This window comes from Phyllostomus discolor, chromosome 1, assembly GCF_004126475.2.
Source record: "Phyllostomus discolor isolate MPI-MPIP mPhyDis1 chromosome 1, mPhyDis1.pri.v3, whole genome shotgun sequence".
Classification (NCBI taxonomy): Eukaryota; Metazoa; Chordata; class Mammalia; order Chiroptera; family Phyllostomidae; genus Phyllostomus; species Phyllostomus discolor.
The window spans coordinates 94,031,339-94,056,924 of NC_040903.2; the positions used below are offsets into that span (position 1 = coordinate 94,031,339).

Consider the following 25,586-nt stretch of genomic DNA (forward strand, 5'->3'; position numbering starts at 1 on the left):
CACAGATGGTTTTCCAGGCTGTGCCTCCAGGAGAGGCCTCAGTCAACAAGGACAGAGCTCAGCTGTGCAGGATGAGTGAGTCCTGGAGGTTGATGGTGCCTGCAGTTAACAGCAGTAGTGTACTGTCTTCTAAAATTTGCTAGGGATTAAATCCTATGTCAAGTGTTCTTGTCATAAAATAATAATAGTAATAAGTAAAGAGGGGACAAAGAAACTTTTGGAGGTGATGGATACGTTTATGTCGTAGATTGTGGTGGTGGTATCATGAATATATCACCAAACTCTTCAAGTTGTATACATTAAATATAAACAGCTTTTTGTATGTCCAAAAAAATGTTATAAGATTGATTCATGGCTTGAATTTTTTTAGGATACTTTAGTACTAAATAAAAGGTCGCCTAAAAAATAAACAAGATATCCAAAGACAGAACCAGACATTAAAGATTATGAAAATCAACCTCAAGAGTTTATAAAGGAAAATATTTCTCATTAAAATGGCTATTTCCATCCCGAGTCCCAATGATTTTTTTGCATGGTCCATAAAGGAACAAAATGTTTTTCTCATTAAAGCAAGTGCTTGGATTCGGTATATATTTTCTTCAAGGCTGGCAGTGCTGACCATCAGAAAATTAAACCTCTCCTGAATGGAAAAGCCAGGACTTCAGCCTGAAACATAAACCCTCCGGCTGAAATGCAGCCTTCTTCCCTTGTAAAAGTACTCAGATCCCAGTGGGCTGTAATACTTTTGCCTTCAAAAGCCAGGCCAAAGTGCAGTAACACTATCCTCACTGAAAACAGAGGGAAGATGGCCCCCCGTTTAATGTTTTCTAATCTGCTCTCTATCAGAATGTCTGAGGGTCTGGATTGTAACTGTACACTGACATTAAAAAACAATCACCTTACCCCCAATATGTCAAAATGTTATCAGGAAGCCGTGCATCTGAGATCTGATATCTAACTGATTGCACAGAACGTCATCTTTGTCCTGCCCTATCTGTTTCAGTAAAATGAAACCCTGTATTTATTGACATTTCCTCTCAGAAAACATTCCTTTAAATTCAATATATGTTCTTTTCATACCAGCAGAGGGAGGCCTGATCCACTTCCTGAGCTCTGAGACTGCTCAATTAGGTCTTTCAGGGATTCTCCGGGAGGAATGAAAGTCTCCTGTGCTAACCCGATGCTGTACCGGGGTCTGGCTTCTTGTCTTTTATACCTAAAGACACACGGAGGAAGATCATTTTAGACACTGAACTGCAATGACACCCGCATAACCCTGCAGGTAAAACATTAATGATGGCCGGTTTTAATTTAGCACATAAAAACAATGCAAGAATAGTGCTCAATATTTATTACCCTCAGTTACGGTTTTCAAAATACAAATTATAATTGCTTTCCTCCCTGGTTTTGTTAAAGTAAACTACATGTTTTTACTCAGTCTCAACCATCTCCAATTTTCTCTACTCTTTTCAACTAATTCTTTCCCAGCAGGTTACAGTCCGTTAATGTTTCTATACAGTTCCACTATATTCAGTCCCTAAAATCATTCCCTTTAAGGTCTCCCTAACTAATATAGACATAAGTTTTCAGTGTGCAAAAGACATTACAGCTAACCCTTTCATGTAAGGTAATATATAGACCAATAATCTAGTTAAGTTAAATAAATTTAAACTTTTGTTTAAAAGTTTTAAACAAAAACTTTTTATCTATGATTAAGGAATAAATTTATTTGAATCAACTCCCGTTTGCAAGATAGTTTTATAAATGAGTGTCATAAGAGGCAAGTGACATGAATTTAAAGGTTCTTGATATTTTACCAACTGTAAAATAAGTTTTTAGGTGGCTAAAAGTAATTTGTAACCACTATACTTAACTTTCATATACTAACTGAACTTAATTTAATAATCTATAAATTAATTTTAAAAATCTTTCAATACTAGGGGAAAGTGTTAGCTCAGGAAATAAATTACTAGAACAATGCTAAGTTGTTCAATAAACATGCTCATTCTCTGTTTAGAATCAAATTCAGTAGCAACCAGTTCCTTAATTTCTTAACCGCCCTAATTTCCCTAAGGGTGAAAGCTATCTGGGTGGTTTGGATACCTGAAACACAGATAAGATAGGTATCTATTAATAGGTTCATTAGGACAAATATTTATCAATAGTAACTAATATTATCAGTGAAATCTAAGACCTAATTAGGTCAAAGGAAGTGGTGTGGGGGGAAATGTCAATGGATAGGATAGTAGTATGACAAAGACATTACAAACTCAAAATTCTACATCTGCATGTTGGGAACTTACCTGAAGTAACAGAATAAAATGATAAAAACCAAGAGCAAACTACAAACAGTCACAGATATAAGTAAGGCTTTGTGGTGTGCAGGTGAATCAACAAAATCTGAAATTAAAAAGAAAGCAAAGAGATTCATAAAACAGAATACTTTTACCTAAAAATTATGAAGCAACTCTTCCCTAAAGTGTTTGCTAAGTTCCATATGCAAGATGTAAGAGGTACTTTTTATATGCTAATTGAATAAAACGTGTACACACACACATATATACATACACACACACACACTCCAAATTAAATAATGTCAACTATCATGAACCATCATTCATCTAGGCACTTGATTCATGAGCATGCTGTAAGAAATGGGCTTGACAGAGAATAAAGCACAAAATATAAACAAATGTGTATATGGATCAATGCCCCTAAAATGTAATAATATAAGCAGATAGTTCATCTTTATTTCAGATCCAGCTGATGGGTTTACAGGCTTTTCTCATGCGCCCCACATCAGGCCTTTGTATAGAAACACTAATCTATATTCATTGTACATAAAACACACTCATCTTCTGATGGATACAAAGGAATAGGATTCCTCAAATGTTGCCAAATATAGTCTATGTGGATGTGCATCCCTTTAAACAACATATTATATTTTATATTGAATTTTTCAACATATTATATTTTAAAAGAATGGGTACATTCCTGAATTTTTCAACATATTATATTTTAAAAGAATGGGTACATTCCACTCAGAGAATTATTGTGTGATTCTTTTACAGAATAAATTATTAAATATTGTTCGTGTTGTTTTAACTCAAGTTCTTCACAAATCAGATTAACCCACAGCATGATTTCTCAAGCATCATATAAATGACTTATAGAGCTTTATACTGAAGTACATTTACGGACTTCAATCCCAGAGATGTCTATTCTGAGGGTTTGTTGTTGTTTCTTACAATCATCCAAATGATTTATATGCAGGTAGTCTCTGGTAAACATTTTAAGAACGCATCTAAAACCTGGTGCACATATATAGTAATAATATTAGCATCATTCTTATTAAGGGCACCATATACCCTTGAGAGTACAATTACCATTACTGAATTTTAAATAGTGTTTTTGTAATTTGTGACTTTGGTTACTACAGAGGTTTTCCACTGTGCTGCGTACCTTTAACTGGATGGCTACCTGAACACTTTGCCTGGGGCCCTTATTCCACCCAATGTCACTTTTTTCCCCCCAATTAGAAGTATTATATGGTCCATGAAGTAAAATAAAAAACCAGTAAAGTAAAATTACCAACTAAACTAAAATAAATAAAGTCACTGCCACCTTAGTACTTAGGAAAGTTACTACTAACATTTTACTGCATAGCTCTGCAGTGTCATTTCAATGAACAAAACACGTTCATGAGCAAATATTTCACAAGAAGGCATCATACACACCCAGGTGCACAGCAGCATTCTTCATGACAACTAAAACATGGAGGAGACCAGAGGACCCACTGACAGATGAATGGATAAGAAAGATGTGCATACACATACAGGGGACATCATCCAGCCTTGAAAGGAAGGAAACTGTGACATACACTACAACACAGACAACTCCTGAGGACATTAGGGTAAGTGAAACAAGCCAGTCACACAAAGGGAAACACGGCAGGATTCCACAATGAAGATACTCAGGGTGATCAAACCCAAAAAAGGAGAGGTACAACGGCGGGCAGGGCAAGGGTGGCCCTGGGAAAGTCAGCATTTAAAGGGTAAAGGGTTTCAGTTTTGCAAAATGAAAGAGCTGTGGAGATAGATGGTGGCGATGGCTGTACAGCATTATGAACATCTCCAGTGCACTCAGCTGCACACTTAAAAATGGTTACGATGATAAATTTGTGTTATGTGTATTTTACCACAATAAAAAGTTGGAAAAATCATTATAATTGCTTTATAACTAAATAGTTTTCATTTTTAATACAGTGAACACTTTCCAAAACAAAATTTTTTTCTGCAACATTAGTTTTAAAGACTACAGATTATATATACAGACACACCCTAATTGGAAAGTCAGTCTTCTGACAATGTGGACTTAGGAGACTGTAGAGATTTGGCTATAAGGCATCTTTGTTCTAATGTCTAAATTTCTGTGATGAACACTTTACATATCCACCATTATACCTTTCAATGATTATTTCCTTAATCTATTTCCTTAATCAGAAGTAGAATTACTAGTTTGAAAGATATATATTTTAAGGCTTTTCATACATATTGTCCACATTTCCTTTAGAAAAGATTGCAACAGTTTCTGTTTCACCATCAATATGAACAAATGTTTTAATCATGTCAAAATAATTTCAGTCTTACAGGAAACCTATAAGGATAAAGAATTCCAGTATACCCTTCACAGAGATTTACCATTTTTAAAATTTTACCACATTTGCTTTAAAATTCCCTTGTTTCCTTAGTGCATGTCTTTGTGTATGGCTCTATGTATTATAAACATGTATACATATGTGCTGCTCCATGACACCTAGGGTCAAAGGCTGCATACGTGACAAGGGTCCCATAAGACTGTACTGAAGCTGAAAAATTCCTATCACCGAGTGTCACTGCAGCTGTCCTAACAGCGCAGGGCAATGAGTTACAATTGCCTATGTGCTCAGTACGTGACATGCTGCACAGGTTTGCAGCCCAGAACCACGGACTCTATGCCACATCACCGGGGGTACAGCAGGCTGCGCCTTCTGGTTTGTGCACGTGCGCTCCATGGTGTTCCCACAGTTGTGAAACCCCCTAATGATGCGTTTCTCAGGATATGTGCCCATCATGAAATGGTGTGTGGCTGGATAGTTCTGTGTTCGTGTTAATTTTTATGTATGTATGTATAATTTGCAAGTCATTTGACATTACAGACACAATGTACCTCCCCTAAACACTTCTAAGTACACTTCTTAGGAACAAGGACACTGTCTTCGCAAATGGTAATATAATTTAAAAAATTGGGAAATTAACATGAACATCTAAGTCAAAAATCAATCTTACTTTGAAATACTTCAGAGAAGGTTCAGATTATTTACAATAAATTAAAATCCACATATCGTCCTATTAACTTCTTATCCAAATACTATGATGGTTAATGTTATGGTTTACTCATCAGTCTAAAATAATATGTTTAACAATTAGTTATGGTCTGAACTACTTTCCAAATATTGGAAATAGTCTGCATCTGAAAAGACTAAATAAATCAGAGACTGTTAAAAATAAGCAGTTTTCTATGAACAAACACAGAAACCTTGCCAACGGTCCAGAAAAAACGTTCAGGGACCCAACTCACCACCGAGCACATCTGAAAGCCTTCCGGGCTTTAGTGCTACTAGGAATCAGATATAATTAGCACATGTATCAGCTGAAAAGTGTTGCTTAGGAAATCTTGAAAATAATTTGTAGGCTCTTAAAATTAGGTAGGCTAAGGATTCACACAATGAAACATCTTAGTCAATTTTCCCTCTATTCCTCCTTCCCTTAGGTTACAGGCAACGTTAACAACACACCCAAGGTGAGCGCAATACCTCTGCCAGTAAGAGCATAATTCACAAGTTCCCATATGTGGGTGTGCAAATACTGTGGCACATACATGTGCTAATGCTATCTCTGGAAACTTAGCTTAAAATGCATTTCCAAGCACAAAGCCTGAATTTGCAGAAAACCAAAGAGAACGCTGGGTACTCAATTACAACTAGAAGAACTGACTATATAAGTCTAACATGTTATTAATATACAAATGCAGAATACATTTTAATTCAAGAGATGTAATTTCACTAAAACTCTCAGCCTCACTGCCTTTTACTTTTCCATGTAAATGCAGAGGACACTCTGAACTGTAGGAACACGGTATCTATTCCTCATCTGATTACGCTTCTGATTTATGAGAGCACTGAGACCAGAAGGGACCTGAGGGATTCTTTCCTTACCATGGAGTACTTTTTAGAGGCTCGCATTACCCTTCCCATTTTCCTTTTCTTTGCCCCAATAACTCTATCCCCTGCAGCCTCGTCTCTGCCTCCTTGTCTTCTGTCATGAAGACGTGATCCTTATCAATAGACCTTTGTTTCTGTTGGCCATGCTGTTCGTGTTTTAATCTGCCATTACCTGTGCTCCGAGCATTAACAATGTAAACATTCAAGTCACTGCCAGAGTCTTGGAAAGCGAACACTTGCAGATAACTATCAGGGGAGCACCAGGCCCGCAGTTCTCTCCAGGGCAGCAGATTTCTGCCTGCCTGTGCGGGTCACTCCCCCTGCTCCGGCAAGGGGAGCGGACAGCCCCCCAGGAAAGTCTGGCTCACCCCAGGGGCAAGTCGGAATCACCAGTGCTTTCCTAATAGCCTCTGTCACTACCAACCTCCTCTTTGATAAGTAGATGGATTGTAACAGCTTAAAATGACAAGACTGTTTTTATAAGGCTAGAAGATGGTTCATGATTGCAATAAGAATTGTTAACAGGAAATCTAATGAGAAATTTCCTGGCAACAAAGGAGGTTAAGACAGAATTTTTACATCCAGGCTATTGTGTTCAATGAGAAATAAAAAGACTATTTCTAAATTCCTTTTGTCTTTCCCAAATACAGTGTAAACCAGAGATCCCCCCAAAATGAGGTGAACATTTCAAGAAATGTTAAACTACTCCCTGGCAAGGAATTCAGCTCAGATTCATGTATCGCTTTATATCGCCAAGGGCATAGCACAGGTATCAGAGGGAAAGTCCTGGCACTCACCTTTGCAGTTGGGATGCTACCATATATTTGCTCTGTGTTGTGGAGAACAAGAGATATGTTTCACTGCTTAACTACCTGTCACCTATATAGTTTACTTCATGATTGGCAATATCTAAGCTATGCTATAGCATTTAAAAAAATCCATAAACTTGGAATATATTTTTAATTGAGCAAAAAAAGATCGATTTTAACTTTGTAGAAGTCCTATATCCTGTATTATATTTTGCCTTTATGTTAATTGAAATTACCATATTTTAAAACAGAATCTTATTTCTGATACATTTGCTATGAAGTATATATGTAACATATATGAGTAATTTCACATTATAATAAATCTGTAATGATGTATAACAACCTACTAGGCAACGCCTAGTACCGGGGTTCGCAAGTATGGCCTCAGATGAGGAGCATCAGTATCCCCTGGGAGCTCCTCAGGAATGCAGACCACTAGGGCCCACTCACACCTGCTGAGTGAAAAACTGGGTGGAGACCAGTAGTCTATTTTAACAAGCCCTACAGGTGATTTGGCTGCACCTCAAGTTTGAAAGCTTTGTACACAAGTGAGACTCAATAAATGTCACATTAGACAGAAGAGAAGGAGAGAGAAGGAGGGAGGGAAAGAGTATAAGCACAGGGTTGAGCAAGGAGCAGAGCAGCAAAGCCCTAACTCCATATTCTCAAACCATCAATTAACGCGTGCCTGATGACATTCTAACCATGTGAGGCAAACAGAACGAGCAGATTACTGTGAAAGTAATCATACTGATCGTTTATCAACTATCATGTGAAATGGCTAACCAGCATTTACTTGGAATTTAAAAGGTACTTGGGTGAAAGCATTTTTTTCTGAGAATATCGTTCAGAGATTCCTATTGCAGATTCTGTGAGATGACATCATTGGCCTGTTTCCCACATCCACCACTAATTCTAGCTACGTAAACTTCACACAGTGTTTAACCTCAGTGTTCCTCAGCTTTCCTATCTGTGAAATAGGGATAATAACAACAGTGCCTTCTTCTTCAGGTTGTTATGAGGATCCAATGAGTTAGTATATGTAAAGTACTTTAAAAAAAGCCATAGTATGTATGTATTCCATTCACATAAACAAATGATCACGATTAGTATATAATTTCTATTGCCCTTAGGCAAGAAAGTCCATCCGAGCTCTGAGCTACAAGGCCCTGCTCGGACTCTCTGTCACCATGCCCTTTTCCGTGTACAGATGGCTCTGCAGGCCCCAGAGGAAGCCATCACTCAGACCCTGTCCCATCCCATTCGCCCTTTAAACCACTGGCCAGTGCCCAGATGTCCGGAATGGCCTGTCTGAAGGGCCTCGTGTCTGTGTCTGTGTCTAGGAACTGTGAGGCTCCCTTCTTTATCCCTGTCCCCCTGAGAGTGGACTAAGCAGAAGGTGTCCTGAGGGGTGCCCAGTGGTGGCTGGAGGGAGACATGTGAGTGGATTGTAAACTGAGGGCTGAAGTGTTTAAGTGTAAATGCCTGGTATCAAACTCTTTAATCGCCAAGGCGTCCATCCTAAGACTCCCATCTTGAACACCATGTTGCCAGCTGGGAGACACAGCTACTGGTGAAACAACTAGATTAGAAACCAGGCCACACTGCCCAGGAAGTTCCCTTTCAGAAAGCCCTGGGCAATCTAGATAACCTCAGGTCCACTTGAGGAAATCTGATTATTCTTAACTGAACCCTAACCTAATTCCTGTTTTATGCTTTAATTCACCAATGAAGAGTGAACCTGTGAAACCCTAGGCACCCCACCATCAGCCCCCATAAAGGCAGAGTCCTCCCGCCCCCTCTCTACACATGACCTGGCGTTGCCCTCAGGCATGCCCTATACCCTGGAGAACCTGTGAATAATAAATCTTTTGTTTTTCTAAGTTCCTGGATGGTTGTTGCTGAGATGAGTGCTACAATCCTAATAAGAACCATAAGGCCCTGTCCAGCCATAAGACTGGCTTCAGACAGAAACATCTGTGGGGGCCTTGCCACAAGTGAGACGCCCAGGTGAGTGCTCAGGCATTCCCAGATGACAGCATCACCATCCACAGGCTGAGACCAAAACAAAACAGGTGTCCATGTGCGTGCATGTGAGGCCCTAAAGGGCAGGAGAAACAGAGACTGGCTCCTCATCACTCACACTCCTCCGATGGGGAGGAGATGTCTCAGTAGTTCCAGCATCCAAAATGCCAAGCTCGTGTTCCCCATTATAAATATATATTTGTTAAGTGAATATAATGTATTTTATTTACCAGTCCTCTATATTGGGTCATATGTTTTAAATATGCAGATAAATGCGAGGTGGGCCTACATTTATACCACTGCCCAACCCCACATGTTAGGGATAGTCCTGAGTATTAAAAAAAAGTGAAAATTAAAAATATAAAAAGCAGATGGTTCTATAACTCTTTAACACCATCCCTGTTCTTTATTTTGGGTTTTATACCAACCATATAAACACATATCTCTAATAGGAATTGTGAAAAATAGTATAAATGGAGCCATTTCAAAATGGAGTCGGAGCTGCCATCCCAGAAGAACTGGCTTGCAAGTCTTCCTCCTCAGACCTCGGGGACATTAACACTGAGCCTAAAGCAGGGCGTGTGTTATAAATAACTGTTTGCAAGGCTAGCAAGAAAGCAGATATGAAAATTAAAGACACTCTTTAGAATTAGAATCACTATGTTAGTTTATCTGCACTTACAGAAATTTCTTCCTTCTATTCATATAATTGTTCGCTGTCCCTTTCTCTTCAGTACCTCTTACCTTCACCTCCCAAGGGAAGCAGTTTGCATTTCTGCCTGAACCTATGCTTCCTGAACAGCTGTTCTTTTGGATCTCAAATCAACACTTGTTGCCTTTCACTTTGGCCTTTTATGTTTAGGCTAATGTGTCGTATGTGGACATAACCAATATGGCTGCAACTCTCAAGCATCACTGATAGCCAGTAAAAACATACAGTGCACTTCCAATAAAAACCTTATATATGATGGAGGCAAAACAAACAAGGAACCTCCAGCAGCTCTATGGTGCAGTCCCTACATCCTCAACCACCTCAGAGAGTACTCCCTCTCCTGCCTGGTTGACTTTAGAATTTGGCTCCATCTACAGGACAATTTATGCACTGCAGCCCTTTCAGCACCTGAAAAGAAGTCAGAATTATCCTAAACCCTATTGTTACTTCTAAGACACAGCAGCACTTCCACTTGCTTGTGAAAAACCTAATCACCTTGACAAAGAGATTCTAAAACCTAGCATTGAACATAGAAATATCTTCATTTCCAGATATTCCTCACCCTCCTCCTTCCCCTACTCCCAACACATAAGACCCTTATATCAGGGTTATTCAAAATGTTGTCCACAGACCACCTACTTTTTGAAACAGGTTCAAAAAGAAATAACTATGAAAATTGAAAGTCAGCACTTAGAACTTTACTGCAATTCAACATCAGTGAACTTCTCAATGAACAATATGTGTCTTGCCTTTTTCTACCAATAGTGTTGCCTAGACTTCAACGTGTACATAAATAACTTGAGGAACCTTGTTCAAAAGTGCAGGTTAGTAGTCTGGGATGTGGCCTGAGATTCTGCATTTCCAGTGAGCTCCACGAGATAAAGATGCTGCTAGCCCACAAGTCCGCTCTGCATAGTGAGGCTTCAAAGGCTACAAACAACTTAGTTAGATTTTCTCCAACCAGCCATGCTGTTTCATGTGCCTGTATTTTGCGAATGTTTCACCGATTGTACAAACCAAACTTCTGCACTACCACTGCCTCTATTTACAGTTACTGCTACTCACAGGCTGTGAAACTTCAAAAAAGTTAATTAACCTCACTGTGCTGCAATATCCTCATCTTTAAACAGGAACAGGAATCCTAAGTACCTCATAGGATTGTTATGAGGCTCAAACGGGTAAATTAATGCAAACTTATCATACTGTCTGGCATGTTAGCCATTTTGATTATTTAATTTTTATTCTTGCTTTATCTGCTTGGCAAAATTCTGTTTACCCTTAAAGTCTTGTTCAAGTATCACTTGAATAAGATCCTCTGAAGCTATTTTGACATCCTCCCACCTCAGACAGAGTGAGCCTCTTGCTCTTCTGTGTCCTCACTGCAACTTACAATCTAACTCTACTGCTGAAATATTCCTGACTGAATATAATTATTTACATGTTTCTCTTTCATATCCTACTGAAACATCTTGAGAGCAAGAATTTCTTTCATCTATTTCTGTATCCTTAACACATAGCATGTTGACTGGCAAAATTTTTTAAATGTGAATTATTATGAATCAAACTTATAGAGCTTTCTAAGCTATAGTAAAAACAGGAGTTATAAAATGTTATCATGAAAACCATGAAATATCATTATATTTTGTGTGAAAAGTTTTCTCAAGAAATAAAATCAGACATGAAGAATCATTTTAAACTACTTATTTAAGACTTCAGACTTAGAATTCTGTGACAACTTCAAATAATTTATTCTGTGGTGAGAAAAAAGGAAGGGAAAGGAAATGCGGAAGCTGGTTTTAACAAGAAGTATTGGGGTGCTAATCTTTCTTTTTTACTAATAAACACTCAAATGTATAAATCTTTACATGAAATGCTGTAGATGTTTTCTCTGTTTTGTCAATATATGATACGTGATTTGGTTAAAAGTAGTTACTCTGGCATAGATGAAAGGAAATGCCATCCAGGGCATAAGATGACTTAGTCCTTTTTAAGGTCCTTATTTTTAAAATAAATGTAGACAAATAGCAGTTTTTGAATGAAGTACACCTCTGAATAATATTTACAGGTAAGCATAAAACACTGCCTCCCTTCTCTGCTCCCATGAAACACACTCCAAACTCTAGAAACTGTATTTTCTGAGGGGATGAGGGGAGAGATTAAGAAGTAAGATTCATGGGAGTGATGGCCATGTAAGACCGTCTCAAGAGCTACTTGCACATGTTTTTGAAAGACAGTTTCATTATGTCCTCTTGCCTTGTCCTCTGTCCCAGCAGTGAAGAATGGTACAGGTAGATTCATTTAGAAAGGAGAAAACAATTCACATTTTTACTTAAATTTTGTTTCTATTATTGATTTTAGAGAGAAGGGAAGGGAGTGAGAAAAAGAGGGAAAGGGACATCAATGTGAGAAACATCGATTGGTTGCCTGTTGCACGTGCCCCAGCTGGGGACCGAACCCACAACCTAGGCATGTGCTCTGACAAGGAATTAAACCCGCAAACTTTTGGTTTGCAGAAAGACAACCAACCGAGTCACACCAGCCAGGGTGCATTTTTATTTTCTTTAAGAAAATAAACTGAGCTTTTCCAGCCTGGCAGCCTTCCGCTCCTTACCTCTGTTTTTCAGTGGAGGCAGTGTAGGGTGTAGATCTTTGTTACATTCATTCCGTTCTGTGCAGCATTCAATTGACCTTCTCTGATGAGGAATGGGAGTGTCCTAAAGGGGAACCCAAAAAGCCATCAGTGGGTGTTCCCTGAATTTCACAGGCACATAATCTAAAACTTAAGAAATTAACATTATTTAAATAACTCAATATTCTTACTCAAACATGTTGAAAATATTGTTATCTATTAGGTAATTTCTTCAAACCATCATGTATTATTTTATTGCAATATCTGCATTTCTACCAAATTACTACTGCATTTGCAATAACCAGTGCATACAGTAAAAAACGAGGAAGAAAGCTGGGTTTAATGCAATTAACTAAATTGGAATTTGAGCAAGAAGATCTAATGGGACACTAAGCCAGAGGTTAACTGCAAAAATAAAAATACTTAATTACAAAATGAAGGGAGAATTGGCCCAGTAAGAATGTTCAAATTATTTCCCAAATTACTAAAAAAAAGTTAGCCAAAGGAAAAGAAAGCAATTGTTTTATCTTACTTGAAGCTTGACTGTTTGAAATAGCCAAGGAAATGTTACAGAGTGGAATCAAGTTTCTTCCTTACCCGGCACTGAAAATCTGAGCCTTCTAGTCCCAGACATCCAGAAGTGACCACAGGCGTCCCAGAATCATCTTCTTCTATCATCGTGAAACAATATCCATCTGTGCTAAAGACCAAACGGGCAGAGTGAGTGTGTGTGTGAATGCATGTATGCATGTGTATCTGGGAGAAAGGAAATGAAGATGTTTATCATTTGTTTCATTACAAAGGAGAAGTTCAATGATCATTACCGGTTACAATCTGTTGAGAGAATCCTAAAACTTCCTTTTATGAAAGTTGACTTCATTATCATAAAACATTTGGTACTATCTCTTCTGTCCAGAAACTTGTGAGAAAGAAGTATCCAGAATTTCCATATAATCAATAGCCATCTATACCAATTACTAAACACTTACTTTGGTCCTTTGCAGGTATCTCTTATATATCCAGAAAAACAGCTCTGAGGAACATCATAATATTCTTGCCTTGTATATGAGGGAACTGAGGCTCAGAGAACATGAGGAATTTCTCAAAGGCCGTACAGCCAGTGAGATGCATAGCAGGGGCTTCGATCCATGCAGCAGAACAGCTATCTATGATGGTTCTACGTGCTCTGAGGTTGCGAAATAAACTTATCTCTTATGAAGGCACTCAAGCTAAGGAGGGGTGGGAATTAGGATCAGCACAGCGTACGTGAGTTGACTAAGATTCTGCCTTTTCATATTTCTGCTTCTGGCTGGCCTGTCATACAAGAACATCATGTTTGGTTTTAGGCAGTCTGGACTTAAATTTGAGGTGGGGTAAAGATGGACAACAGAAAGAAGAGGTTTTAATGATGCCCTAAAGCAGTGATTTTCAACTTTTTTCAACTCATGGTACACAAACTAGTCATTAAAATCCTGCTGCACACCAAAAATTATATTTTTGTTGATCCGACAAAAAAATAGGTATAATTTGGTTCATTCAACCAGATGGCTGTTGTTGTGTTGGCTGTTGTCATTTCTTTATTTGATAATCTAAGGGAAGAGGTCAGTGCCCCTGACTAGATAGTCAGGTAGTGCAAGTTTTAAAAATTCTTGTAGCTCACTGGTTGAAAATCACCACCCTATAAGGTAAAGAAATAATATTTTTAATTTCTGTATGGGTTTTTAGATTAAAAAGAACTTCCACTTATTCTACCATATTTAATCCTCTCAACAAAATGAGAAGCAGTATTATTTCTATTTTACTGATGAAAAAAATTAAATTCTGAGAGTCTAATAAACAAGCAGCTACAGAATCAGGCCTTGAATCAAGACCTCTTACTTCTTTCCCATACATGTTTTTGCTATCCCTTCTGGGACTAAAAGTGAAAAACAGGAACTATTATACAAGGGGGGAACTCCCCAAAAAGCTGGAATTATCTTCTGGAGGTCAGGCCCCTTGTAATAAATGCTTCTCCTGCGAGGTGAGTGTGCTAGGAACCCATCTGTATCAGTGTACCAGTGGTGTTGTTGTGAGAGGCTGAGTTTCACTTCAGTGAATTTTTTTTGGGGGGAGACTGTTTTAATGCATTTGCCCATTTCATGATGGGTGGTTTATGAGTGCACTTGCCCACACCACATCATGCTGAGTGTTCAGCAGTTTTTGACCAAAACTGGTGAGACCTCTGTGCCCCACTCTCCCTATTCACCCAATCTCACCCTGAGTGACTTTTTTTGTTTGCCCAGATGAAAAAGGTCCTCAAAGGGAAACATTTTGCCAATGTGGTGAACGAGGTGAAACAAAAAAATGGCAGAAGCACTAAAAGGCATCAAAATCGCCAAGTTCAAAAACTGTTTTGACCAGTGGGAAAATGTCTCAATAGTGTGTTACATCAAATGGAGAGTACTTTGAAGGTCACTGAAATTGAAACACACAAGAATAAATACACACTTTTTATAAAAAAAAATTCCAGATTTTTGAGAGCTCTCCCCTCATGTACAGAACTATATATAAACAAACATTGCTCTCTACACAAGTTTGGGTGATGAATGACGGCAGATTCCCAATATAACTCATAACCCCCTACTGTATATGCTAAGAAATGAAGTACTAAACTGTATTTCCGTCTCTTCCTCACATATAAGCATGCTCAGTGTCCAAGGCAAGTGTGACAATGCAGTCCTGGAGGGACAGGGAGGATGGCTCTGAGCCTGGCATTAGTCATGGCATCTGAGTTGGTCTGCTCTGTATCAGTGGTAGCCCGTCTGCCATCCTTTAGCCCTTCAGTTATCCTCAATACCCTTAGAACTGTTTACTTGGTTTTATAAGCCTCAGGTGATCCAAAACACCTCAGTTTATAAGAACCAGCACAGCAAAGTTCAAACATACTAATGAATGGCTGCGAAGGGCCAATGACAAATCTCTTTGAGACTGAGGTCAAACACATGAATATTCTTGTGGAAGAAAGGCTGCCTCTGAACAACAGGTCATGCTCTGCATCCTTTGGGGCTTTTTAACCGACATGCTGAAATTGCTATGACAATCTAAAGTGCATCGACATTGAAGGCAATAAATAAAAGAGTTATCTCTTAGAAATTTACTTTAAACAATATAAGCAAACAATAAGCATGTGAGTTTTTATTGTTTTTTATTCTTTTCCTCATCATTTACACTATATGTATAACTTTCATTTCTCATCAAAAGTAAAATCTAGGAATTATCAGAAATAAAGTGATCTTTATTTTCCAGCATTAAGAATTTATAGGAGCTAGAAAAGTTGATTTAATATGTTAAATACGAAGAGACTCATTTCTCCTTAATCATGAGTTCCCTTTGTTCAAAATCTGAGTGTATACTTGTAGAAATACACTTTTAAGGAACTTATAAGGATCAAGTCTGAGAGTAGAAAAAGCTGGTGAAGCTGTTCATAAGTTAGTTACAATGTCCTAGGAAATACTAAGAAACATCAGGGAGGGTAATTTCAAGCTTTGAGAATATACTCCCTTGTCTGCAAAGAAGGGTGGAGATAAAATTGTAAGTAGGGGATGAAGATGGAGTGAGACCCTAGAGAAAAGAGTCGGCCTCCCCTAAGTCATTAATTCAGAGAGAAGTCAAAAATTAGTTGGGTAAGAGTAACAGGGTGAGAGAACTATGACAAGTGCATATCATCTGTAATGAAGCAAAAAGATGTTATAATCTTCTCATTGAAACTGCTAGCTAGTAAGGAACATTACTGGAAACTGGCAGTAATTCTCAAGCAAGCACAACTGTAAACAAGGCTATGCTCCAGAGTTAGCACTGAACAATTCCACCCACCACTGAGCGCGGGCTGCTGAATGGCACAAGGGGCAATTAGATTTTCCCATTGGCTTGTGTGGACATTCCACCGCCTGGCTACCATGCTAGGCTTAGTTTTGATAAGTGTTATATAGAGTATTACCCTATTATTCCCAGGGTGTTGAAAGTGATAAGAAGAGATGAAGAATTGTGAAGAAAACAAAAGTAGAAATCATTTAGACAAACTTGAAAGTGGTGATATGTATACAGGAATATAGGATCAATCATTTGATTCCAGTAAAGATGGTGATTTTTTTAAAAAAGGCAATTGATGTAACAGTTCACAAACACCGCCCCCACGTTATAGGCAAAGAAAAGTAACTGACAAAATGGAACAAGAGCTGCATCCCAAGATGATCAGTCATCAACTCTGAAATGCCTCTTCACATAATGTTAATTCATGAAAAAAACAAAGCACTCGAGAATTTAAAAGCCAAATGAGGTCAAAGTGGTGAAAATAAGACTTTCGTTACACCCTTGGATGGTGCTACAGATACAAGCTCCTGGGATTTGTCCATATCCAAAAGCAAATGAGTGTCTGCAGTATCTAGAAAGACCATTAGGGAATTAAGTGCCACAAAAGATTTTTGGCATGCCCAACTGAACCTTTACTGGCAAGAAAGAAATGGGTACACCTGGCTCAAAGTTCTGAGGGACCAAGTGATACTCCTTTTAGGTGGGTGTGTGCTCAGAACCTGCAAGGCTTGGCTCTTCTCATTAATAGTCAAATGCATTTATAAACAGCCTTTTGGGCCCAAACTGTTCATTAGGTCTTACAGGATGGTTGAAAACCAATTCCACAGTATGTCTAAAATTGCACTGACAGCATCCTTATTGAAAGTGCTCTACCTATTGCTTTGTTTTACTGAGTACAGTGTGCATCAGGTTTACCCAAGCCAGGTCCCTTTAACTCTGTTCCACCACTGAGGTTTCACTTTTCTCTATCGGAAACCCCAGGGGGCTGTTCGGAAACATGACCATCGCAGTTGAGAAGAAGCTACTGTAGAACTTTTCTTCTACTAAGCCAAGACCTTTATACAGATTAATTGCATTATAAAATAATTTTTAAAAGTATGAGTTAAAAAGTTTATCTTTTCTGCTCAATAAAGGTGATGAAATTTTAAAGCATTATTAAAATTGTTGCATACTTTAAATTACTTTTTAATTATCAATGGTTTGAAATTTTGCTCATGACAAAAATTATAGAAATGGATACCTTCTCAAGTACACGTGCCTACAAGGGTTAAAATTTCTCTTGACTGATCAATATGTATTCCAATTTTTTTTAGTATGTGAGAGATACTAGAATCTTTAATTCCTTTCCATTTTATTTTAAGTTTCAATCAGAGTTGATTTGAAAAGACTGCTTGATTTTAGGTAATTTATAAATAGGTCCTGGGAAACATTCTGTTTTCTAAAATACCTATACACATTGAGAAGAATACAGAAAGTTTTCAGGTTTTTTGTCACAGGTAAACTCAAAGATACATACAACTTACAGAGTTGCTATTTAAATCATGTAGATATTAGCCAGTTGACTAAAATAGCTGAAAGCTGCTTAGAGCTTTCAGTAGTTCATTCCACAAACATTTATTGAGCCTACTATGATTGAGGCAGAGTTGGCTGCCGAGATTGTGAAGGTGAGAGAGACACAGCCTTTGCTTTGGGGAAGCTCTACTCTTGAACGAACACCACTCATCCTTGGGGAGACAAAGTCACTCAACTTCAAGCACGAGAGAAAGGAATCATAAGCTGGTCAGGTGTCTTCTAGTGATTGGGGGGAAGCAAAAAAGAATGTTGGGGAGTGGTAATAGCATCCTAAGGCTTGTGGAGCTTTTCCCCTTTATCATCTTAGATTGTTGGGTTCCCATAGTGGTGGAGAAAAGAAGGTAAAAATACATATGGCTACTACTGTTCCCCTCTCTGGCTCTTCCTCTAAGGGACATAATCCTGGGGGAAGGTGAAGTTACAACACTAGTGATAAAGTTCCAATGTCAGACATGCCTCTTTATTACTTTATCCTCAAAGACATGTACCTATCATATATCCTCTGGCAGCCATACCAAGAGACTTAGCATTCTGTTCATTATTTTTTTCAGTGATGTACAAGATATTTTAATTTTTCTAGTAACAGAGCATCCACATATTCTCATCCCCACCACCTTGGGCAGGTTTGATCACTGCCTCTCACCCTGGTTGCTCTGGGAGTTCTCTGGCAGGACTCTCCACTCTCTGGATTCTATCCATTTTGCCTGATAAATTTTACATTTTCCTTCTCTGTTCAAAATTATCCAATCAATCTCTATGTATGACTCTAAAGAGCCCCACACTCTGCTTTCTATAAAGTCCAACAACAAATGGGCCCATTTAACATTCTAATTTATGACTAATGAGAAGCACAAAAGAAGAGTTATTCCTTGTAAAAGGCTTCATGAGCAAAATTTGAAATCATAGCTTCTTCCAACTAAATTACAAGTTCTGATGCAGGATGCACCATTCTCAAAACTGCATTGGTTTGAATTGAAGAACTTTTAACAAAAAAGAAAAAAGAGAAAAAAAGATCTTGAATCTCAGTGTTCAGAAGGCCCGGCAACAGTGCATAAACTGAATGCAGTGGAAGAAGTGTAAACAAATGAGAACAATGTGCACTTGAAATACTCTTTGAGATGCTGGGTCAGGAGCACCTGTCTAAAAACTCACACCACCACATTCAATAACAGGTTTAACAGCCCTGGGTTCACACAAACTTTGTAAAAAGGCTCACAGTCCCTAAGCTTTTCCCTCTATGCTTTGTGACTCTTCAGATTCCGGTTGGAGACTTATCTAACTCTTCTGTACGCTGGCTGGTGTCATTTACAAATCCTCTGTGCAAACATCTGATGCGATTTATTACACCTGTGAGGCTGGAGCACTGCCCGGGAAAGAGAATTCCTGGTCAGAACTTAGTATGATAAATAAAGAAGTATTTTAAGTTATCTCTGAAAAGAGTAAAAAATAATTCTGAGAAATTAATAAATTTGTGTGAGGGAGTGGAGGAACCCGAGAGAGGTGATGATAGAGGAACAAAAACGACTACCGTGGACCAAATCAACTAAAACAAAGAAAAACACATAAAGTGGGACCAGATATATACAGAAAAAAATAAACAAGGCTAAGATTATACTTGGTAGGATGGGAAAACAAGACAGAATATTGGTGTGGTGAAAATCATGTAAAAAGAGTGATTCAAGGAAACCTTGCCACTTTCTAGGCATACAGTCATAGTCTGAGGTCCCGGGAGTAGAACCTGGAAACAGAATGGGAAAGACAAACAATGCAGAATAACACCTGGAAATACATTTAGGAGGCAGACACTGTTGTGAGGGAGAGAGGATAATGGCTTCACACCTTACTCTGATTTATGGATATTAAAGAAGGCTCTAATGCATGACTTATCTGCACCACATCCTCTAACATTAAGCAATGGAAATCCTTCCAAAGTCAAGGATTTTGGAAGTGGACACATCTACACCCGATAGGAAATAAGGCCAAGAATAACTTTGGCCTGGTGTTGGCTGGTAAAGTGACTGGTGGTCCTCAGGAAGGGATGAAAGTCCCTCTCAACTTTTCACACGTTCTCTGAATTACCATGTGGGATTTCAGAATCTCTTTTAAGTATGATGTACTCCTAATTTGGGCCACCTTTCGGATTATTCTCTCCAGGACAGTGGGCCTGGTAGTGAACACGAAATCTGCTTAGACACCCAGCTTGGCTAAGATCATCCTGGTACAAGGTCACAGGCCAGACAGCGCAGACCAACCCTTATCTAAGCTTCAAGTAAGCACATCCTTGACTTTAGAAATGTTTGTACCTAGGAATGAAAGATTCAGTGCAGTATTACTTCAAGGATATTCCCTTGGAGGTCAGCAAACAGCTTGTCACTGGTCTGTGAAGAGGTTAATACAGACATTGAAATTTGTAGAGCAATAATACATTTAGTTCTGTTGACTCTAAATAATAGAAAACAGAAAACAAGGAACACATAATTTGTATTTGTAAATTTATTTTTCTAATTAATCTATACTTCATTATTTTTTTCATTTATTGATTCCAGAGAGAGGGCAAGGGACGGGAGGGAGAAAGAGAAGGAGAAAAACATTCTGCATGTGCCTCGATCAGGGACCAGACCCACAACCCAGGCATGTGCCCTCACCGGGAACTGAACCTGTGACATTTCAGTTTGCGGAACAACACCCAACCAACTGAGCTACACCTGCCAGGTGTAATTCATTCTTATCATACTTTAGAAAAGTATCAGTGCACAACTTATTGGGGTCAAGCTATCTTTCAACACAGATAATGTGAAAAGTATGATTTGAAGGCCAAAGAGTGGAGAGTGGGCTTACAGGAATGGAGCAGAAAGGCCTGGATTTTTCTAGGTCGTGAGGCATGGGAACAGAAGTAGCTCCTGCAAATTCTCCAAGATTGATTTCAGGATACAGGAGATTCAGCTAGAGTCAACACATCATTATTAGCAAAACGAATGTGCATTTTACTCAAGAGTTAATATTTACTCCTTTGAGAGCCAGTATCAGGGGTTGGCTGCTGGGCAAGGGTTCAGGACTCTGAAATTTTGGCCACAATTTTTTCACATATCAGTATGAACAGTGACTGGTAAAAATGTTTAACCCCTCAGAGCCTCAGATTTCTCACCTGAAAAATATCATTACGTTCTTTATAGGAATGCTGTGATGATTCGAGATAAGAAAAAGTAAATATGCCAGTATTTATAGAAAGCTCAATAAAGACTAGTTTTCTGTTGAATTCTGTAAGTTAACTAATTCATGTTGACTGTTACAGTGTACCATTTTTTTGGATGGGTCCCACTCTTATTGTCGATGGGTACTTTGTGGTGGTGGTGGTGGTGGTGGTAGTTTTGTTTTCTTTTTCTTTGTTATCATAAATCCAAAGTTGAAACCATACAGTTCACAACCCACTCCCAGGTGGCTTTCATCTCTACTTCCACATTAAATATTTTTAAACTGTGTATCTCAAGGTCAATAAATGTGGTTGCTGTATTTCAGTTCTTATCCTATATGACCTCCAGCAGCATCCTCACTCTTTAAACTTGGCTTCAGTGACCCTACACTCACTGCTTTACTGCTAATTCTGAGCCCCCTGGGGAGAGTCTCCTTTACCCAAGCATTAAATGCCTAAGACTCAGTTCTACTCCCGTGGATTGGATTGTTGTATTACTGTTTTCAGTTCTTCATGCCCCACCCTAGTCAGAGTCTCTTTGACTTTGAGCTTGACTATGACACTTCACTTGGTAAATGGTATGTTAGAGAGCATGACACAAACAGAAGCTTTAAAAGTTTGCTCCCTCACACCCATATAAGAAAGATGCCCTGGGTAGGTGCTGGCCCAAGAAGAAGGAAGAAACATGTGGAGTAGGCCTGAACTCCAGCAGCAGCCTGAAGCCAAGCACAGCCAAGCCAGCATGGCCCAACACAGCTGCAGCCCACCTGCAGACCCAGGAACAAAAACTAATGATAATAATAATAATAATAATAATAATAAATGTCTTCAGTGTAAGCCACTGTGATTTTGGGCTGGTTTGTTTCACAACAAAAACTGACTAATGTTTTACTCACTCTGTATAGTCTCTCTCCAACCTCTTAGCTGAGTTCCAAATGCACACCCTACTCCTACTCTTTGATAGCTCCACTTGGACATGTCAAAAACCTTCAACTCAACATGTCCAGATTGGAACCTGACTAGTTTCTTCTGTCCTCTTTCATTAGAAGGCTCATACTATGCATCTCAATGTGCACCCGCCAACTGTGAAGCCCCTCTGACATCCAAGTCATCACATGAAAGTTTCCTTCCAAATAGTTCTCCAAAACATCCACTCTCTCCTGCACCAGCACCACCTTACTAGTCCAAGATGATTTTCTCTCACATGAACCATCCTTCCTGAATCCACCTTTCAATTTCTCTTACCTGTCATTCTCAAATTCGCTTTTGTCTCCCTCTCATGCATCCAATACTCTTCAGAGAAGAAAGTTTTCAAAAAAGAAAATCAAATCACATCAATCACTACTGCCACTCCTGCTTAAACCTTTGCTCCACTAGCTCCCCACACTCTCAGGAATGAGACTAACATTTGCACAGAGCCCATCAGGCCACTGGTCATCCTTCCTGTTACCAAGTTCAACTACTTCCACATCTCCTACTCCTTATACTCTAAGAAAACCCATTTTTGAACTTGCCAAGCTTTTTCTTCCCACCGTGGAGAATCTGCACTGCAGTTAACCCTGCCTGAACACTGTCTTCCAAATCAACTTAGGACACTTCAATGGCTTATAAGGAAAACAAGACAAAATATTTGAAAGGGGGATAATTTGAGAAAGCCTAAACATAAGATCACCAGAACTATGACTTAAATGTCACTCACGGATTTATTCTTAATTACTATAGACTCAGACAAAAAAAGTGAGATATCCTCCTAATGTGCTTCCTCTTGGTAATTTTCTTCAGGAAACATCGTAGAATTCCTGATACTTTTCTACTTACAACAAAAAGATACTGTTTCCCAGGAAATACTGTCTGACTTTTGGAATCATTTTATCCTTCAAGACTCTGTTATCCCAATCCTGTTCTATCATATGAGGGCCAAGCTCCTGGGCCTCTCTGGATCCTAAGTCCCTGAAGTCTAATGGTAAGAAAGATGCATTCCCTACCACACTGAGTTGTTTCACTGATTAAACAAGACATACACTCATGAGTATACCCAACTTTCCTCCCTGCGTCACTGTTAATATATGTGTCTTGAGTAAGCTTGTATCAAATCCCACTTCATAGGAATTTTAAAAAAGGTTTCAGGAGGAAAAGAATATTTTCAACTTTATGCTCCTTTTCGGATAAGAAGTCCCTCAAATGGCTGCTCAGATTTTCTGCTTGGACTTCTAACCTAGCAGCCCACCTCCTTATTTGGGTCCATTACCCTTCTGGAGGCAAACTTCTTTGACATTTTAACTTCTGAGTCCTGCAGTTCTCTGGTTAACTCAGCACTTCTCCCTGGGCACACGGGGGCCTCTCTAGACTATGTCTCTCTTCCCACTGTTGTCCTCGCCCAGCGTTGGGTAAACGAAGCTATAGCGACACATCTTTATGTGGCTGCCTAAAGATGTGTGTGGAATAAAGAGGCAAACAGTCCAGTTTCAAATATCAGAAAATACTGACACAAACATAATTATCTGCTAAGGAGTTTATTCTCTAGTACAGTGTCATTCCTACCCTCTGGTAGACTCTTAGAAGCTCTATCACTATTCTGCTTCTTGGAGTCCGTTTATGAACAATCCTATCAGCATACGTGTTCTTTCCAAAATACTCATACCAGCAGCATGACAAATGGTTAAAACAAAACAAAACAAAAAACCACACTTCCTGCTGTGGAATTAATTTAAGGGATCAGGTCTTTAAGAACTAATAATTGGCTTTTGCTCCTTAATAAGGAGCCTATGTGCTCTACCTTACTGTGCCTGTGTGATGTTTGGAGGCAGAAGCATCTCAGAGCACCATTTCAGGAGAAAACGCAACTCAGTTCTTTCCAAAACTCAGGCCCAGCTCTGAGAGTCAGTGGACTTGGGCGCTATTCCCCAAAATGTGTTCTTAGAAACACTAGCATACAATTCCTTAGTCATGAGTTTCTGTTAAAACTAGGTTTTAATAATTTAGATGACTCCCCTGGTTGATGTGACTCAGGGTATTGAGTGCCAGCCTGCAAATGAAAGGGTCGCCAGTTTGATTCCCAGTCAGGGCACATGCCTGGGTTGCGGGCCAGGTCCTCACTAGGGCGTGCACGAGAGGCAACCACACATTGATGTTTCTCTCCCTCCTTCTCCCTCCTTTCACTTCTAAAAATAAATAAATAAAATCTTTAAAAAATATATTTAAAAACTTAAAAATTTTTTTGACCAACCTGCAAATATTGTTGACTGAGTCTTCTGGACAATGGTGGTGGCATCTACATCGCAAGAGCTTTGGACGAGGGGTGGGAGCTGTATTCTCACCGTCCCCTTTCTTGGTGCCCAGGTTTAATTTTCCTGAACTTCGCAAAAGCATGTTGTCAAGAAAGTCTGCTGAAAAGAAGAAAAAGTGAACACTGAAGCACCTGTGGGACAGTCCAAAGCCTTTTGTTCAAAGAATCATGTGACATCAAACAAAATATTAAATTTTCAAGATATTTAAAGGTTTAAACAGAAAACAAGTATTTTGATGTTTCTGACACTAAAATTAGACTTTTTAAAAATAAGAGATAATATAGTTATATATAACATGTACAACATATGTAAACTATATGTCTCAGATAAAATATAGAAATTCTCATAATCCTTTCATTAAATTATAATAACTGTTATTTGAGTGTGAGGACCTCAGTGAGACACTATTTTATGGATTTTCACTTTGTATTATCATACTGTGGGTAAATATTATGATTCCCATTTTCAGATGAGAAAATTAAGGCTAAAAGTTTAAGTGATCTTCATACAAATAATAAATCATGAAGCCAGCATTTAAACTAAATTCTCTTTCCAGCAGTTTTTACTTTAGGGGCCTCTTTACTTTAGCTATAATATGTATTTTTAAACAAATTATTAGAAATATTTAACCTGAAGAACTGGGTAAGAAGATGAAAACTTAGTTACTGTTAAGATTCATTTCAAAAGATAAGTCTTCCCCATCAGCTTTTACACGCAAAGTGCCTGCCCATGTTAGTAGCAATGGTCCTGCATCTGTGGCGGAAGACATTATACTGCACACGATCACTAGAGACAGACTCCCTGGGTTCAACACCAAGTTTTGCTACGTACCAGTTTTCGACCTTGGCTAACTTTATAAATAATATCATCGTGTCTCCTTTCCTTACCCTTAAAATGGAGATAATTATAAGCACCTGCCTCATGTCAAGAATTTAGAATATATATGTCACACAGTAATACTGGATACAATGTAAGCTAATATTGTTAAAATAATATATTAATTTTCACATTTTAAATAGTAAGACAATGTTTCATTATGTAACACAGTTTTCAAATTTCCCTTCTTTCCGACCACACTTTTGGAAAGTAATGATGTTGGTTGGATAAGGGGGCATGCATTAATTGACACCTGCTATGTTTTGGGGCATTGTGGTAAAGTTCTCCCACATGTGTGTTACCGCACAAACTGTCACCCTGAGAGCAGTGTTTGACTTTAACTCTCTCACAACACATTGGCAGGCCTATAATTAA

The 25,586-nt window shown here is 38.6% G+C and overlaps 1 protein-coding gene across 3 annotated transcripts in view; it reads right to left on the bottom strand.

The window, feature by feature from the left end:
* The window catches only part of BMPR1B (bone morphogenetic protein receptor type 1B), a 351,191-nt gene that overhangs the window by 27,336 nt on the left and 298,269 nt on the right, over nt 1–25,586 (bottom strand). For 2 of the 3 annotated variants that reach the window (XM_036026287.1, XM_036026291.1), the window contains 5 exons: nt 24,275–24,434; nt 13,035–13,137; nt 12,420–12,522; nt 2,304–2,400; nt 1,081–1,216 (listed from right to left, as the gene is read on the bottom strand). In XM_036026287.1, coding sequence (XP_035882180.1) covers nt 1,081–1,216; nt 2,304–2,400; nt 12,420–12,522; nt 13,035–13,137; nt 24,275–24,417 — 582 coding nt within the window. In that variant the 5' untranslated portion in view covers nt 24,418–24,434. The remainder of the gene's footprint in view (nt 1–1,080; nt 1,217–2,303; nt 2,401–12,419; nt 12,523–13,034; nt 13,138–24,274; nt 24,435–25,586) is intronic. The other variant, XM_036026290.1, reaches the window with a different exon arrangement.